Source organism: Gobio gobio (genome assembly GCF_949357685.1).
Source record: "Gobio gobio genome assembly, chromosome: 4".
Taxonomy (NCBI): Eukaryota; Metazoa; Chordata; class Actinopteri; order Cypriniformes; family Gobionidae; genus Gobio; species Gobio gobio.
In genome coordinates this window covers 51,121,230-51,136,351 of record NC_137100.1, presented here as the reverse complement: position 1 = coordinate 51,136,351, position 15,122 = coordinate 51,121,230, and the positions used below count along the sequence as shown (strand labels likewise).

The following is a 15,122-nucleotide window of genomic DNA, read 5'->3' as shown; positions in this document are numbered from 1 at the left end:
TCTTGCAGGAAGTAACATTCCCTCACTGTCCAATCAGCAGCCTGCGGTCCCCATCATTATGAGGTATTCATTGCCATGACAACCGTTGCCTTGTGCAACAGGCAAAAGTTGCATGCTAAGGTTACTATGAACACAGAATCTATAAGAATCTATAAATTTATTTCAAAATTGCTAATTCATATGCAGATACCTATATACTGTACATTATATTGCCTTTGGCACATGTTTTAATGGTGTCTCTGATTTAAACTTAGCGTCAGCACTGTCCTGTTCAAACTCGGATATTTTATCTTTAAACTTAATAGTTGATAAAATTTGTCAAAATATTAAAACATTTTAGTAAAATATTCGAAATCTCAAATATATTTAGATGAATACCGGTGTATATCACTATGTAGTGTTATATTGAAACATAAATGAAAAGATTAAATACAATCCTTCATTTAATGAAAAACTGTCTAAAATATTACAATTTAGTAATTATTATTATTAATAATCATTGCTACATTTTAGACAATTTTTCTAAATATTTTAGACAATAATTATTGTTACTTTAAATTATAAATATTATTATTATAATTATCATTATGAATAATAATAATTACTAGTATTATTATTGTAAAATTGTAACATTTTAGAATGTTTTATTATTATAAAAATGGATAATAACAATAACAATTATTAATCATATTTATTATGAATAATTATTATTGTTGTTACTATTAATTCATTTATTATATTATTTATTATGAATTAATATATAATATAATATGATTATAATAATAAAAATTGTCTAAAATGTTACAATTTTAAAATAATAATAATTAATCATGTTAATCATGATAATTTTAATAACACTAATTTATAAATAACAAAAATTATTATTAATAATTAATAATAACATTCATAATTATTAATCATATTTATTATTAATGATTATCTTTTTTAGTTCTTACATTTAACATTTTCTATGTCCATGGCGGTTTGGTTAAAATAATGGCTAAAAAATATATCTAAATTTCACCTAGCCCTGCATAACTGAAAAGTGAATAGCAAAGCTGGAGGGGAAGCCATGAAACAAAGCACTAAGGCTAAAGTCTTTACAGACCATAAACACCTCCTCACTTCACTTCAAGGTTGAGTAACTATATCTGTACCATAAAACACGACACACACACACACACACACACAAACTCCACACTGGCAGCATTAAATGGCCACTATGAGGGATCCTAAAATATTTTGATGTATTGGGCCACGTGTTGCAATAGCTGTATATGTTGGACCGCATGTCATGTTTCCATTAGGCGGGTTCACTCAAAAACTTTTACTGAGCTTTTACAAACCACAAACATCTACAAAAGTTCTCCTCAGAACATAGACTATATATCTATTTCACTTAAGCATGTCATTAAACTTTAAATAATCACATCACCCATTTACCCACAACCCTCGCATAATAACTGTTTTATTAAGTTTCCTGCCAGCTCCATGCAATAAACAACCTTCATCATCCACAGATCAGAGCAGACACTGAAAGGCAAAGTGGCATTATGCAATCAAATAAACAACCCCATAAATGCGTGCTTAGAGAGTATAGTAATATATCAGAGTGACAGTGCACAACTGGATAAACAGAGCTTAACCGGGTCCATGGACAGATACATTAAAAGGCAGAATCTACAAAAACTTAGTTTAGGGTCACTTTAAAACTTGTGTCTTGATCACAAATCACTTTCAATCCAGTTGAACTAGAAATAATCTGCTCTGGAATAGTGTGGTGCCTTTTAGTCTTTTAAAGGAGTCATGAACTGCATTTAAAAAAAAACAATTATAATGTTAACTGGGGGCACACTTTCTTTTCTTTTTTTCTTTCTTTTCTTTTTTTTTACATCAAAAACATTATAATTTAAAAGAAATACGTTTTTTTCTATCCTGTTTTTGACCCTGTCTTCCAAGCACTTCATTTTGAGGCGTGCCGTATTCAAGACTTGATTGGGTTTTGGGTTTAACAGTTTTGCATATTAAAATAATTTTCAATGTCCTGGCCATTATACGTGTGGAATTGTTTTGAAGACGTCCGATGAAAAATATCTTGTTACAACATTTGCCAACAATGTGAAACATTTATGCATATTAAATATGCTTTATAAGTCTTGGTTGAGGCAAATAAAGTACTTTTTAGTTACGATCAACCCTCTACGCACACTTTGGCAATAGAATCGCCATTGGCTAGTACATTTTTTTGTTTAGTCGCCAGACTGATATTCTTTATTATATTATATTATACTTGATATATAAATATTCCACCAAATGTATCAATATTTTGTAAAAACTTACACGCTTAACATAGGTCAATCAAACATTAGACTATGTTATGATATTATGATAATCAAGCACTATTTAATGATAGAACTTTAGTAATTAGAACTAAAACTGTTGGTAACCATGTGTGAATGCATATTTGTAATTTAACTGAACTTTGGACTGGTGGTGGTGCTTAAGATATTGTTGGTGTTTCTGTAAAAAAATTGATAATAGTTATTATATGATATTATTAAAAGATAATAATAATACTACTAATTCGACTACTAATGACAATATACAACGCACTAAGGACTGATGAGCTGCTGGGTGGATGAATATTAATCACGTTGACAGCATTCGCTCAAACTGATTTGCTGAAATCAAAACAGGGACAGGAAAAGATGAGCACCAGCCAATGAGATTGCCGTTTGCGTATTAGTTCCGCCCACTACCCCACTCGTTAATTTGACAGGAAAATACAACAAATAATATTGCTAACCTTTAGCGCGTCAATTTTGAGTGGTAAGACTCTCGCGCTCTCTCTCTCTCTGTCGCGCGCGCATGCGTGCGAGTTCTTCACACTAGAGTTTACGGCACGTCAGATGAGCTGATTTGAAAAAGTATAGATCGCTTGACAAGAGCGAAACTCTCAAGCGCTCATTCAGAGTGTTCAGCGAGTAAAAATATATTTATGCTAAACTTATTCTTAGCATCTAACACACACACTGGCGAGTAAAATCTGAGAATTTATTAGCCAATGGCTAATGATAGATATTATTTAATCGCCCAGAGTGACGATTTACTCGCATATGCAAGTGTTTTACTCGCATTGTAGAGGGTTGGTTACGATAGTTATAATTGACAACGGATGACTTGCGTTTTGCGTAAACAGAATTATGAAAGAATGAACCATTGTTTGTCACACTGTCGTTTTATTAGGCTTTTCACTTCATCCTTTTCGATAAAGTGAAAAATGTACAATGCCCCTTATATTTCGAAAGATCAAGGAAAATTTGATTTCTCAACTCATGACACCTTTAAATGAAGTCATTGTTATTATTTTCAGCGTAAACATGCCTCCTTTCACTTGGTGCAATTAGCTTTGCGAACAAAACTTTTATAAGAGGTACTTGCAAATAAAATGAATGATGTATTGTAAGCAGCAGGCATAAGACATTTAGAATGTTACAAAAACGTATATTTAAAATAAATGCTGTTCTTCGAACTTTCTTTCTGCGCATGCACACATGGGACCTGCACTGCTCAGGACTGTTAACATTCAACTCAATTGACATCAACACTAGAACCAGTGGGTTTAAGCGAGAAACACCATTAAGGATCTCAGTGAACCAAACAACAGCCACTTTTCATCACTGCATCCAGGAAACTGTAAGAACATTTTTAAAACTGATTCTAAGAGCCCCAGGAGGAGCTTCTATCCCCAAACCAATCCAGATCCTAATTATGATGCTGAAAAGACACTTTGCAGTGTTTTGCAATACAAAAATATAAAACAAATAATTTCACACTGTGACATTTATCAGTGTATAGTGACCCCAAAAGTACAAGAAACACTAGCAGGAATGTCATTGCATTATATAACTAATCATCAAACCAAGTACCATGAGTTTTTTTTTTTTAAAGCTACACTGTGTGATATTTTCCCCCATCTAGCGGTTAAAAGGTATATGACCATCCAGTGAATATTAGTTTCTCTTCCTCTAAATTCCGATTTCGTTTTAACTCCTACGGTGGCCGATTTAGTCCAAGATTAATATGGCTTCCAGTTCGACCTCGTCCACATTCGACACGGTGCAATCGAGTGTTAAAACGCGAAAGGCGAAGCTTGAATTCACGGGTATGTCCCTCTTTGGCTGATGTACTTTCAAGATGGAGGGGCAACATGGCGACCCGCATTCGAACCCATTACCCGTATGTATTTTCAATGGCATATTATAAAGTTACGAGAATACTTTATTACTTGAAAGAAGTAAATATACATTAATGAGCACATATATTTAAGAACTAAGTGTTTTTAGCTAAGAATAAACTAAAAAAGTTACACAGTGTAGCTTTAAAGGCATTGTATTTCACATATTTCACTTTTATTAGGTTCTATTATATGCACTCCATATATTATTTGGTTATTTGGTGTCCTTTTGGAGTCTCTAAGTGTCCTTTTTTAAAAGACTTCTAAATTTACCTTGAAAAAACTTCCTTTTTTTTCAAACCTTTGCTGGATATAGCAAATGATGACAAAATGAACGTGTTAAACAATAATTCCATGATAAGTGCGTGTATACATAATAAAAACTGACAAAACAACCCACAAGAAAACTAAAATATATTCACAATGTACTAAAGAATGCAGGTACAGTCAAAGGCAGGAGGGAAAGGATGGAGTGGAAGAAAAGAAGAGGATTAGAGAAGTAAATACCAGTGCGGGAGAGGGGAGGTTTCCTTTGGGACTGGTGACTATGCTGTTTTTGGTGCTGTTTGTCTGGGGCTGTGCAGGGAAACACAACATACGTTCAGTTAGGAAAGGGTCAGGTTAGAAAGGAACGAGGGAGAGATCAGCATGCACAAGTACACAATCACTCTCACACAAACACAAGAGGTAGGACATGGTCATTATATATTTTCTAAGGCAACTGTTTGATGTAGAACCAACTGCCTATTACATGAAAACAGCATTATTCTTGGAGACACAATGTTCTCTAGCAGCGCGAGGGAATGGAGGGTCATTATTAAGTCCATAAAATGCTTTTCGCCAATTAGGCTTCCTAAACTAATCCATTATACCAATTAGCCACATTACATGCAGAGGCGGATTAGCTATGGGTGTTTATTTATACTCTGAGTCTCTCAGGCCTCATTTCTATGGGTCTGCAGTGGTTTTGAGGTAGTTAACGGTCCTCTTTCCCTCTCACAGCTCAGCCACTCATGCGAGAAGTGTCGTTAGTACAGTATGTGCCTATGTGCGGGAGGTATGGTCAAGGGATATGAATGAGCAGCGGCTCACAAATACTGGACCCTCACAAACATGAAATAAACCCACATACACAAGCACAAACACGTCATAAAGTGACTTTGGCACTATGGGCACACATACACATTCAAATACATACTGTTCCTGATAACTGGACCACTTGATGAATTCATTAACAATTCCCACAAACGTATTGCAGTAGGTCATGGATCTCCATGGAAGTCAAACTGTATCCAAGTAAACGCGGATATCGTCAGGAGGGACAACCAGGAATGTTATTCTCTTATGGGACCCACTCAAAAAAAACAAAACAATATTGAGCACCAAGAATATTAAGAGTCAATCCTGCAAAGCAGATACTGTATGAGGGTTTGGTGCAGTCAAACCCCTGGTATCATCAGATATGTGCAAGTAGGAACTAGGAAAACAGAGGGTGTTATTCTACATGTTTATTCCACTACCTACCTGTGTTTGAACAGAAAGTCTGTCCCAAACCTGCTTTGGAAAGCTTTCAGAGTGGTCAGCATTAATCAAAATACATCCGATAACCAAAATGCAGAAAAAGGACCTAGAAGGTCCGTGGTGTCCATGGGAGTTGGCCAAAGTCATTCAAACAAAGTAAAAAACAGCAGGAAGAAGGAACAACGTGGCGATCAGAAAATACTAAACAAGAAAGTGGGACACATTTACAGGGTCCAAATGGTCTCACAAAGCCTGGCCTCTGACTAAACTGCAACAAGTCTTGTCCACAGTTTGTTCTGGCTAAGAACCGCCCACTTAGAAATTTGAAGACTGTCTGAATGACATTGTAAGGTGGAAAATAATCAAAGATATTTGAAATATGACAAAATCATCTGCTTTGCTGTTAGCAGCCATCGTCGTGATCAGGATATTGAAATTGACTCAACCCCCTCCCCCTTAACGCCATCAGAGGGGCCAGTTGGGGTTTGAAGAACAAAAGGCTGGCTGGTCAAAAGGTTTTCGCACCTGTGATACAATGGGGGAAAGTTTTGTCTGATTGGTTACTTTCAAATGTCTCACGGTTTGGTCTGATTGGTCAGTTTTACAAGAGTCAGATTTGAATTTGGTGACTTCAGGGAAGAGGATAAAAGAGAATTTCATCTGTAGCTCGCGCTCTTTGGATTCTCTGGCTTTCTCTGGAGAGAGCTGTTCTTTAGCTCTCTCTCGCTTTCTCTCTCTCTCTCTCTCTCTCTCTCTCTATCTCTCTTTCTCTATCTATCTCACAGGTAACATTCTAGGCAGAGGCCTACAGAGCATAATTAATGGTTTATGTTTACATCTATTTGAAACTATTTAGAGTGTAACCATAACTAGAATTTGTGTTTCCTTTTAGAAGAGATTTATGTCTATGATGTAATTGATATTTTACATTTACTTGATTGTTAATAAATTGTTACATTTTGATCCTTTCTGAATTAATCTGTAATTATTAACTATCTCCAATGTGGAACGTTATAATTGTAACAAAGGGTTAAAACGGAACGATCAAATGTATGAATAACTATCAAATACAGATGACCAAACATTCGGTTGGGATTCTCTTCTAAATGCGACAACTTTGATAAATGGAGTCAGATAAAGAATATTATAATCAAATCCATTCTTACAGCTGAAACACTGAATGCGTGCGGCCTTCACCGCGGTTCGCTACCGATCCTTGGAGCGAATTCATGCGGTTTTACAACATGTAAAGCAACCAATCTCTGTTCATTTAGTTTTTATGTGCCGTTTAGGGTCAGGTTTATCTGAAACACTTTATATAAAATAATAAAGACTAGATGTGGGCCTTTAAGGCCCGTTCACACTAAAGATGATAACTGTTACAATAATTATAAAGGCCCAGATATCCACCTTATTTTTCAGGTAAGAGCAGGGTTGACCATTTGTAATTTGAATGTGTCTGGCTTCCGGTGTCATTCGCTTCCAGTTATTTTTTGCTACACAAAACAGCTTGTTATGCTGCTTGATATTGCAACATGGTATTTCTTACCATATTATTTTAATGTATAGTCTTAATTATAAACACGCTTGTTTGTAACACGCCTAAAATAGTTCTACAGTTTACCGCACTTTGATATATTATTTTCATTATTTCCCTATATCAGCTAATAAATCGGCATGAAGGTGGAAAGGCAAAATCAAAGTGTCATTTTGAACAAAATCAGACCAAAACAAAGTTTGTTTGGAATTTTAAAAAATTTGCCAAAGATAACTTTCCAGAAAAGTTTTTTTCATATTTAATACTGTAAAGCAGCTTGCTTTAAAGCAATATATTGTATGAAGTGATATAGCAATAAACGTGAAGCCACTTGACCAGAGTGCCGAATTGTAGAGCTAGTGCAAACATATCCACATTGCTATGATCAAATGCTTTTTTTAACTGCTGTTTGCATATTTCTTTTTAGCCCTAAGTGAAGAAAAAGACATTTACCGTAAGAATATCAGAGCCTTAACTTTATATCTTTGATAATCTTTCTAAATCTATGAAAATAGTAAAGTCCATACCACAGCTATAACGATAACGAAACAGAGCAACCATATAATTTGAATCATTTTCAGAACAATTTTCTTCTGATGAACAATGAAAACATTGGGAGCCAATCAGAATCTACCCACATATAAAGAGCCCTAGCTTTTAAAGAAAAAACTGCATCGCACACTTTTAATAAACATCATTACTTTCCGTTGGTGTAGACACGAATATAGTTATTGTTATAGTTATCATTCTTGGTGTGAACTGATCTCTTCCCTCGGAAACTGCTTAAAGGAGTAGTTCACATTAACATGATTTACTCACCCCCTTGATTTACTCACCCTCAAGCCATCCTAGGTGTATATGACTTTCTTTTTTCTGATGAACACAATCGGAGTTAAATTAATAAATATCCGGACGCTCCCAACTTTATAATGGCAGTGACGGGGTCAATTGAGTTTGAAGCACAAAAAAGTGCATCCATCCATCATAAACGTACTCCACACGGCTCTGGGGGGTTAATAAAAGCCTTCTGAAGAGAATTGATGGGGTTTTGTGAGAAAAATATCCATATTTAAAACCTTATGAAGTAAAATATCTAGCTTCCGCCATACCCCCTTCCGTATTGGAAGCGTATTTATTAATATTACTCCAATTGTGTTCATCAGAAAGAAGAAAGTCATATACACCTAGGATGGCTTGAGAGTGAGTAAATCATGGGGTAACTTTCATGTTAAAGTGAACTACTCCTTTAAGTCTGCTGATCAGATAATATGAATCAGGTGCTCAATGGATGAAGTGTGGGCGGTCCGCAAGGCTGAGACTAAGATCCAAGATTTGTTGACCAGTAAAAAAACAAGCTAAAAGAAGCATTTGTTTTAAACAGAACCATACAGTATCTGAAAACGGAGTGTTTTATACTGGCCATCATTGCATTATGTCCCACAGAAATGCAGGATCTGAAGTATGAATTGGGTACAGGGAAGTGTTGGACATTAGCTGGTAGGTGGAGGTACAAGAAAGAAGACGAAAGAAAAATAGAAGGGTGTAAATGAAACAAGATTCTCACCATGTACTGAATGGTAGAGCTCGACTTCCGCTTCTAGAGAGAGAATGAAAGGGAGAAAAGTGTGAAAAAACGGAGGGAACTGTGAGACGATATATAAAAAAAGTAGCTGTTTGATAACGTTTTCATCTGGGGTGAAGATAAAGGCATCAGATGCAGCCAGAGCTGTGTATACCGGCCAAAGAAAACGATCTGAAGAATAATTTGGGGGAGTATGTGAAGGTTTGGGTTCAGAGCAAGACAATCGGAGACTTGAAGGATCTTCTGTACAACAGGAAATTTGGAGGAAGAGGAACAAGGGGTGGGTCAAGTGAAGGAAAAAGGAGAGAGAAACATGCTACTAGCAGAAGAATAGTTGAAGTGTTGTTCGAGACATATGATAATCTGGTCCTGGAGCAGGGAAAAAAACTTAGGAGCTACACAAAGTAGGAATTGATGTGCAAGGACAGGCAGGGATGCTTGAGAGAGGAAGCAAGCACAGTCTGTGCGGTTCAGTGATATTTTTTGTCCTAAAAAAAAAGGGCAGCCAAGAACGAGTTATATTAAGCACAGAATGTTCTCAGAAGAGCTTTGGTTGAAAATGCAGCAGTGCAACTTCCAATCGCTGCAACTGCCGTATTAAAAAAAAACAAAAAACGCCTCCAATTCTAAAGCAGAATTACATAACCAGCGTTACTGCAAAGATTTAGACACAAAGTAAGGAAGTCAGCTTCAGTTAATTTGAAAAATAGTGACAGAAACTAAATAAAGAGCACTCAGCATGATCTTTGGAGACGGAGCATAAAGGTGAAGGAAGGAGAGATTAAAGTAATCATGAAAAGGACAGAAAAAAAATGTTTTAAAATGGCTGGAGGACGTGGGGGAGCCTGTTGCTAGGCGATGAGCGGAGCGATGTGCTGCTATTTTCGTCTCAGAGTTTCCAGGGTTTCAGACTCACGGCTATTCTTGGAACCAGAGTCACATTCCCCTCTGAACTATTTCGCCACTCAAACACACACACACACACACACACGTATATACACATACATGGAGATAGCAGGTGTGAGTCACAGAGGTGGGTTGTGGAGTGACGATGAAGTAGAAACAGGTAGGAATGTGTGCGAGCGTGTCTACAAACACTCCCATAAGTGTTAAGTGCAGTTCATCTCTGAAAATCCCATTTCATGAATCAAATTACTCTGGCTCTTGTGGAAGATTTCATAGATTCCTCAATGACATCAAAACCGTCATCCTTATATCATTCTCCTAAACATCTCCCACACGTCCACAGGCGCTGATGGAAATAAAACTTTCATTTCGTCTCATCTTTCAGTGGTATCGCTGGCTCCATGATCGGATAGAGCTTGTTACGGTGTTTGGTAACACCACACATATGACTGCTAGAGAGCCCAGCAGATTCACTACAATACTTATCGGGAGGTTCATTGCATAATCCACACGCTATTTTTACACACGCTATTTGTGGGGTTAGACCACAAAAGATGATGTCCAAGATGCTTTTTTGCTTATAATGAATATGGATAGTGACTATTGGCTGTCAAAGCTGAAAAGGATTTAAAAAAAAAACAGTCCAGAAATGAGAAATATTACAAGTCTTCTGAAGAACTGGCAGACAAAGTCATAAGCTTGACAGTCATTGGTCACCATTCGCTTATATGGAAAAGTCAAGATAAACTCATTTTAATCTTTTAAGCCTGGTTCCACAGACAGGGCTTAGATTAAGCCAGGATTAAGCCTTAGTTCAATAAAGACATTTAAGTAGATTTTCTCATTTTCCTTAGAAAAACACATTACTGATGTGCATCTTGAGACAAAACAATGGCGCTGACATATTTTAAGATATGTCAGTGCAAGTTGCTTTCTGTTAAAACAACTCAAACATGCATTTTTGTCGGGGACTAGGCATAAGCCTTATCTGTGAAACTGGGGGTTAGTGTTTAATTGATAAATAAATACCCTAAATCCTACCCTTTAAAAACAAGAGATCTCTATTTATTTGTGATATTTTTTAATCTATCAGTAAGGTGGAATCATTTTTGAGGAGAGGCTGACTAGATTTAATTTGAACGATATTAAATATAGTTTAATGAGGTGATTTTAGGTGTCAGTGGTCACGCTTTCAGACATTCTTGTTCTAACGCACACACTCACTTCAAACACAATATGAACCGACAACACTTATGTATGAAAACAACACAATCATGCAATAAAGAACACACTATAAACACATACAGCAAGCACTGACAGATAAGCCAGTAAAATCGCAGGGAAACTGAAGAAAGAAACTGAGCAGTGAAGAGAGAAAGTACAAAGAAACCATATGGTCAAGTCTGGGTCACAGAGAAGAGAAGTTCAATGGATCTTCTTACCTTAACGTCTGCTTTTTTGTTCAGCAAGCTCTTGGCTGCTACAATGGGAGGAAATAAGAGAGAGATCTTAAATCAGCAACACCGTATTACATATTACAAAATGTCAATTAACCCGCCGGACAGGCAATTTACCCAGGGCTATATTTCCTAAAATCAAACAAAACACTACAGATATTAATCATACTAAAAATATTATACAGCAGCATAACTAGGCCCAGACGGAGTCTGCAGAATATTTTTCATACTCATTTTGGGGGAAGTATTGTATGGAATGACTTTAAATATGGTAAAATGTGTTAAAGATGGCTGAGAGCACCAAGCTATTATTGGTAAATAAATACATAACTTAGCCAAAACGTACATTTAATAAACATTTTTCAAAAACTTTCTGCGAGGGTAGATTCTGTGTTGGCCTACTCAGAACTCTAAATGATACAGCCAGATTTATACCAATGACACTTTATAATAAACTTCATTAATGAGTCTTTAACTATACATTATATAATTCTTACAAGATCAACATGTTTCATGTTCAGATTTTCATGATTTTGATTTGATTGTCCTATTTGATTGTCCAAAAACTATTAATCTACAAAATATTATATACAATTAATAAATATTTTTAAACATTAAGATTTATTATAAAGTGTTACCCATGGCCGTATTGACTGAACAGTTCCCCAGTGTCTAATTAATAAAAAATGGTATCATGTTATCAATAAAATATTATCACAGAGAAATTCACTAAGCTAGATATTTATACCCACTTCCTTATCATTGAAGCAACCAAACATTTGAGCCTAAATTAGCTTTTTTGTTTGACTGAGGAACTTTTCAATCAAACTACAATCAAATTAATTATGAAAATAAAATAAAAAATGTTACACCATCATGGTGAACACCCATTAAATCAATATAAAAACACTGTAAAAGGAAGTATCTGGCACAATCACTGTCATTGTTGGTTCTTGTATTAATTATATTCAAAATTCATATGCAAACAAATGCACAGGCCCTCTCAAGCAACTGTGCGTGCACCTTTGAAGCAGTTCATTCAAATAACTTCTGTTTTTTTTTTTTGTGTTAAACCACAGTAAAACCATCACATTCACATCAAATTATGGTCTGTTTCTTCAGAGACCCTCACAGCCAGAGTTGGTTAGACTATTAATAAAGCACAGAAAATATTTTAAGCTTTATTTCTCAGGTTAAACATAGGGATGGGCCTTTAAAAAAAATAATTTTCTATACTTGAGTACTCATACCGCAATAATTATTCTAAAAAAAACTGCCTTTTTGGTACATTTGTGTATAGCTGTCACTGGATTTCATTCACAGTGAAACGTCTTCAAATCGAAGTACATTTTGAAGGGTATCTTAACATTTCTGAGAATAAGACTACTGATCTAGATAGTGTTCATCAGATTACATCAGTAAAAAGCCTCTCATTCTGTATTTCTGTAAAAAGATCCAACAGATACAGCTACGTCACCAATAAGACTGTTTAGTGGATGACATCAGCTGACATTATGCATTAAAAATGAAATGGGTACATAGCAATAGGTTGCACAACCAGAGCATTTATGACCAGAGTATTTCTGGTCATAAATCGAAGAACAGGGTCACTCAAGGTTGGAATTTGACACAGATCCTCCTAGAACTGTATCTGGGCCACCAATCCATCCATCTGGTGGTGGCCCAAAGAGATCAGTGAGAAGAAATGAGCGTGCGTCCCTGTAGAAAGAGCAGGAGTGGTGAAGTAACATCTAATACTCTAGAGTGAGTGGAACTCCTTACCTTGCCATTAACACAGAGAGCAAGAGAAAGAGAGGAAGAGAGAATGGAGAGAAAAAGAGAGAGCAGTAGAGAAGAGGTCAAAAAACCAGAGTCTCCTGTGTTGTTTCTATGAACGGTGAAGTTAAAAGACTGTCTATGGAGCTGTATATGGGGCTCAAGAAAAAAAAAAGTACTTCAGTACAGTCATCATTTTTCTCAGAGTTTATCTACTTTGCAGGGCCAGAGTCAGCACAAACAAGGTTCAGCAAAAAAATAGCAGGCAAATACGTTTGTGCCAGGCTGTTTTTGTATAAGCAGTTTCACTACTCTTAAACCTAGTCTTCAAATGCGCTTTGAAAAACGTAACATTAAATATAAAAATATTTTAATGAATATTTACATTAAAAACATTTATCTAATCATTACAATAATATAATATTTATATTAAACAAAACAAAAAAGTATATCTCAATACAACGGAATTGAAATGCTTCTTGTGTTAGGTATAGTAGATGCACAAGCAAAACTGAGCATTACACAGTTTTGTCAAAAACTTAAAGTAAATAAAACTATGGACATTTACATTCAGCTCATCCTCCCTTTGCTATTAGCTTTCACTGAAACAGTCAAGCTTGTTAATTATAATATTATAATATATACAGTGGAGGGAACAAGTATTTGATAAACTCTGCCGATTTTGCAGGTTTTCCCACGTACAAAGCATGTAGAAGTCTGTAATTTTATCATAGGTACACTTCAACTGTGAGTAACAAAAATCCAGAAAATCACATTGTATGATTTTTAAGTAATTAATTTGCATTTTATTGCATGATATAAGTATTTGATCAGAAAAGCAGAACTTAATATTTGGTACAGAAACCTTTGTTTATACGTTTCCTGTAGTTCTTGACCAGGTTTGCACACACTGCAGCAGGGATTTTGGCCCACTCCTCCTGTCCCCTTTGCAGAAAAGCATCCCCAAAGAATGATGTTTCCACCTCCATGCTTCATGGTTGGGATGGTGTTCTTGGGGTTGTACTCATCCTTCTTCTTCCTCCAAACACGGCGAGTGGAGTTTAGACCAAAAAGCTCTATTTTTGTCTCATCAGACCACATGACCTTCTCCCATTCCTCCTCTGGATCATCCAGATGGTCATTGGCAAACTTCAGATGGGCCTAGACATGCGCTGGCTCGAGCAGGGGGACCTTGCGTGCGCTGCAGGATTTTAATCCATGACGGCGTAGTGTGTTACTAATGGTTTTCTTTGAGACTGTGGTCCCAGCTCTCTTCAGGTCATTGACCAGGTCCTGCCGTGTAGTTCTAGGCTGATCCCTCACCTTCCTCATGATCATTGATGCCCCACGAGGTGAGATCTTGGATGGTGCCCCAGACCGAGGGAGATTGACCATCATCTTGAACTTCTTCCATCTTCTAATAATTGCGCCAACAGTTGCTTTCTCACCAAGCTGCTTGCCTATTGTCCTGTAGCCCATCCCAGCCTTGTGCAGGTCTACAATTTTATCCCTGATGTCCTTACAAAGCTCTCTGGTCTTGGCCATTGTGGAGAGGTTGGAGTCTGTTTGATTGAGTGTGTGGACAGGTGTCTTTTATACAGGTAAGGAGTTCAAACAGGTGAAGTTAATACAGGTAATGAGTGGAGAACAGGAGGGCTTCTTAAAGAAAAACTAACAGGTCTGTGAGAGCCAGAATTCTTACTGGTTGGTAGGTGATCAAATATTTATGTCATGCAATAAAATGCAAATTAATTATTTAAAAATCATACAATGTGATTTTCTGGATTTTTGAACACTTGTTCTCCCCACTGTATGTATTCTCTTATATGAACTGCATTTAAGTCGAATAAGAGTATTGGGAATGATCCAGATATCCGTCCTACAGTATATGTAGTGTAACTGCCTATAGCGCAGTAGTCTGGTTGCTCAGGCTGAGGGTAGTAGAAGGACAACAGAGAGAGGCAGCATTACATAAATATTTGATTGCAGGCATGTGGAGGGAGCATCAAATATGAAGCACAGCCTTCACATTGAGCCACGCTCAATGTACCAGCTCAACCCTTCTACCTCACTCATGATGCATAAAAAAAAAAAAACAGGAAAAGG

The 15,122-nt window shown here is 36.3% G+C and overlaps 1 protein-coding gene across 45 annotated transcripts in view; it reads right to left on the bottom strand.

Moving 5' to 3' along the window:
- camk2b1 (calcium/calmodulin-dependent protein kinase (CaM kinase) II beta 1) overlaps positions 1-15,122 on the bottom strand; it is an 86,608-nt gene that overhangs the window by 22,517 nt on the left and 48,969 nt on the right. For 14 of the 45 annotated variants that reach the window (XM_079814578.1, XM_079814594.1, XM_079814621.1 and 11 more), the window contains 3 exons: positions 11,226-11,263; positions 8,860-8,892; positions 4,745-4,813 (listed from right to left, as the gene is read on the bottom strand). In XM_079814578.1, coding sequence (XP_079670704.1) covers positions 4,745-4,813; positions 8,860-8,892; positions 11,226-11,263 — 140 coding nt within the window. The remainder of the gene's footprint in view (positions 1-4,744; positions 4,814-8,859; positions 8,893-11,225; positions 11,264-15,122) is intronic. The other 31 variants (XM_079814600.1, XM_079814582.1, XM_079814598.1 and 28 more) reach the window with 3 other exon arrangements.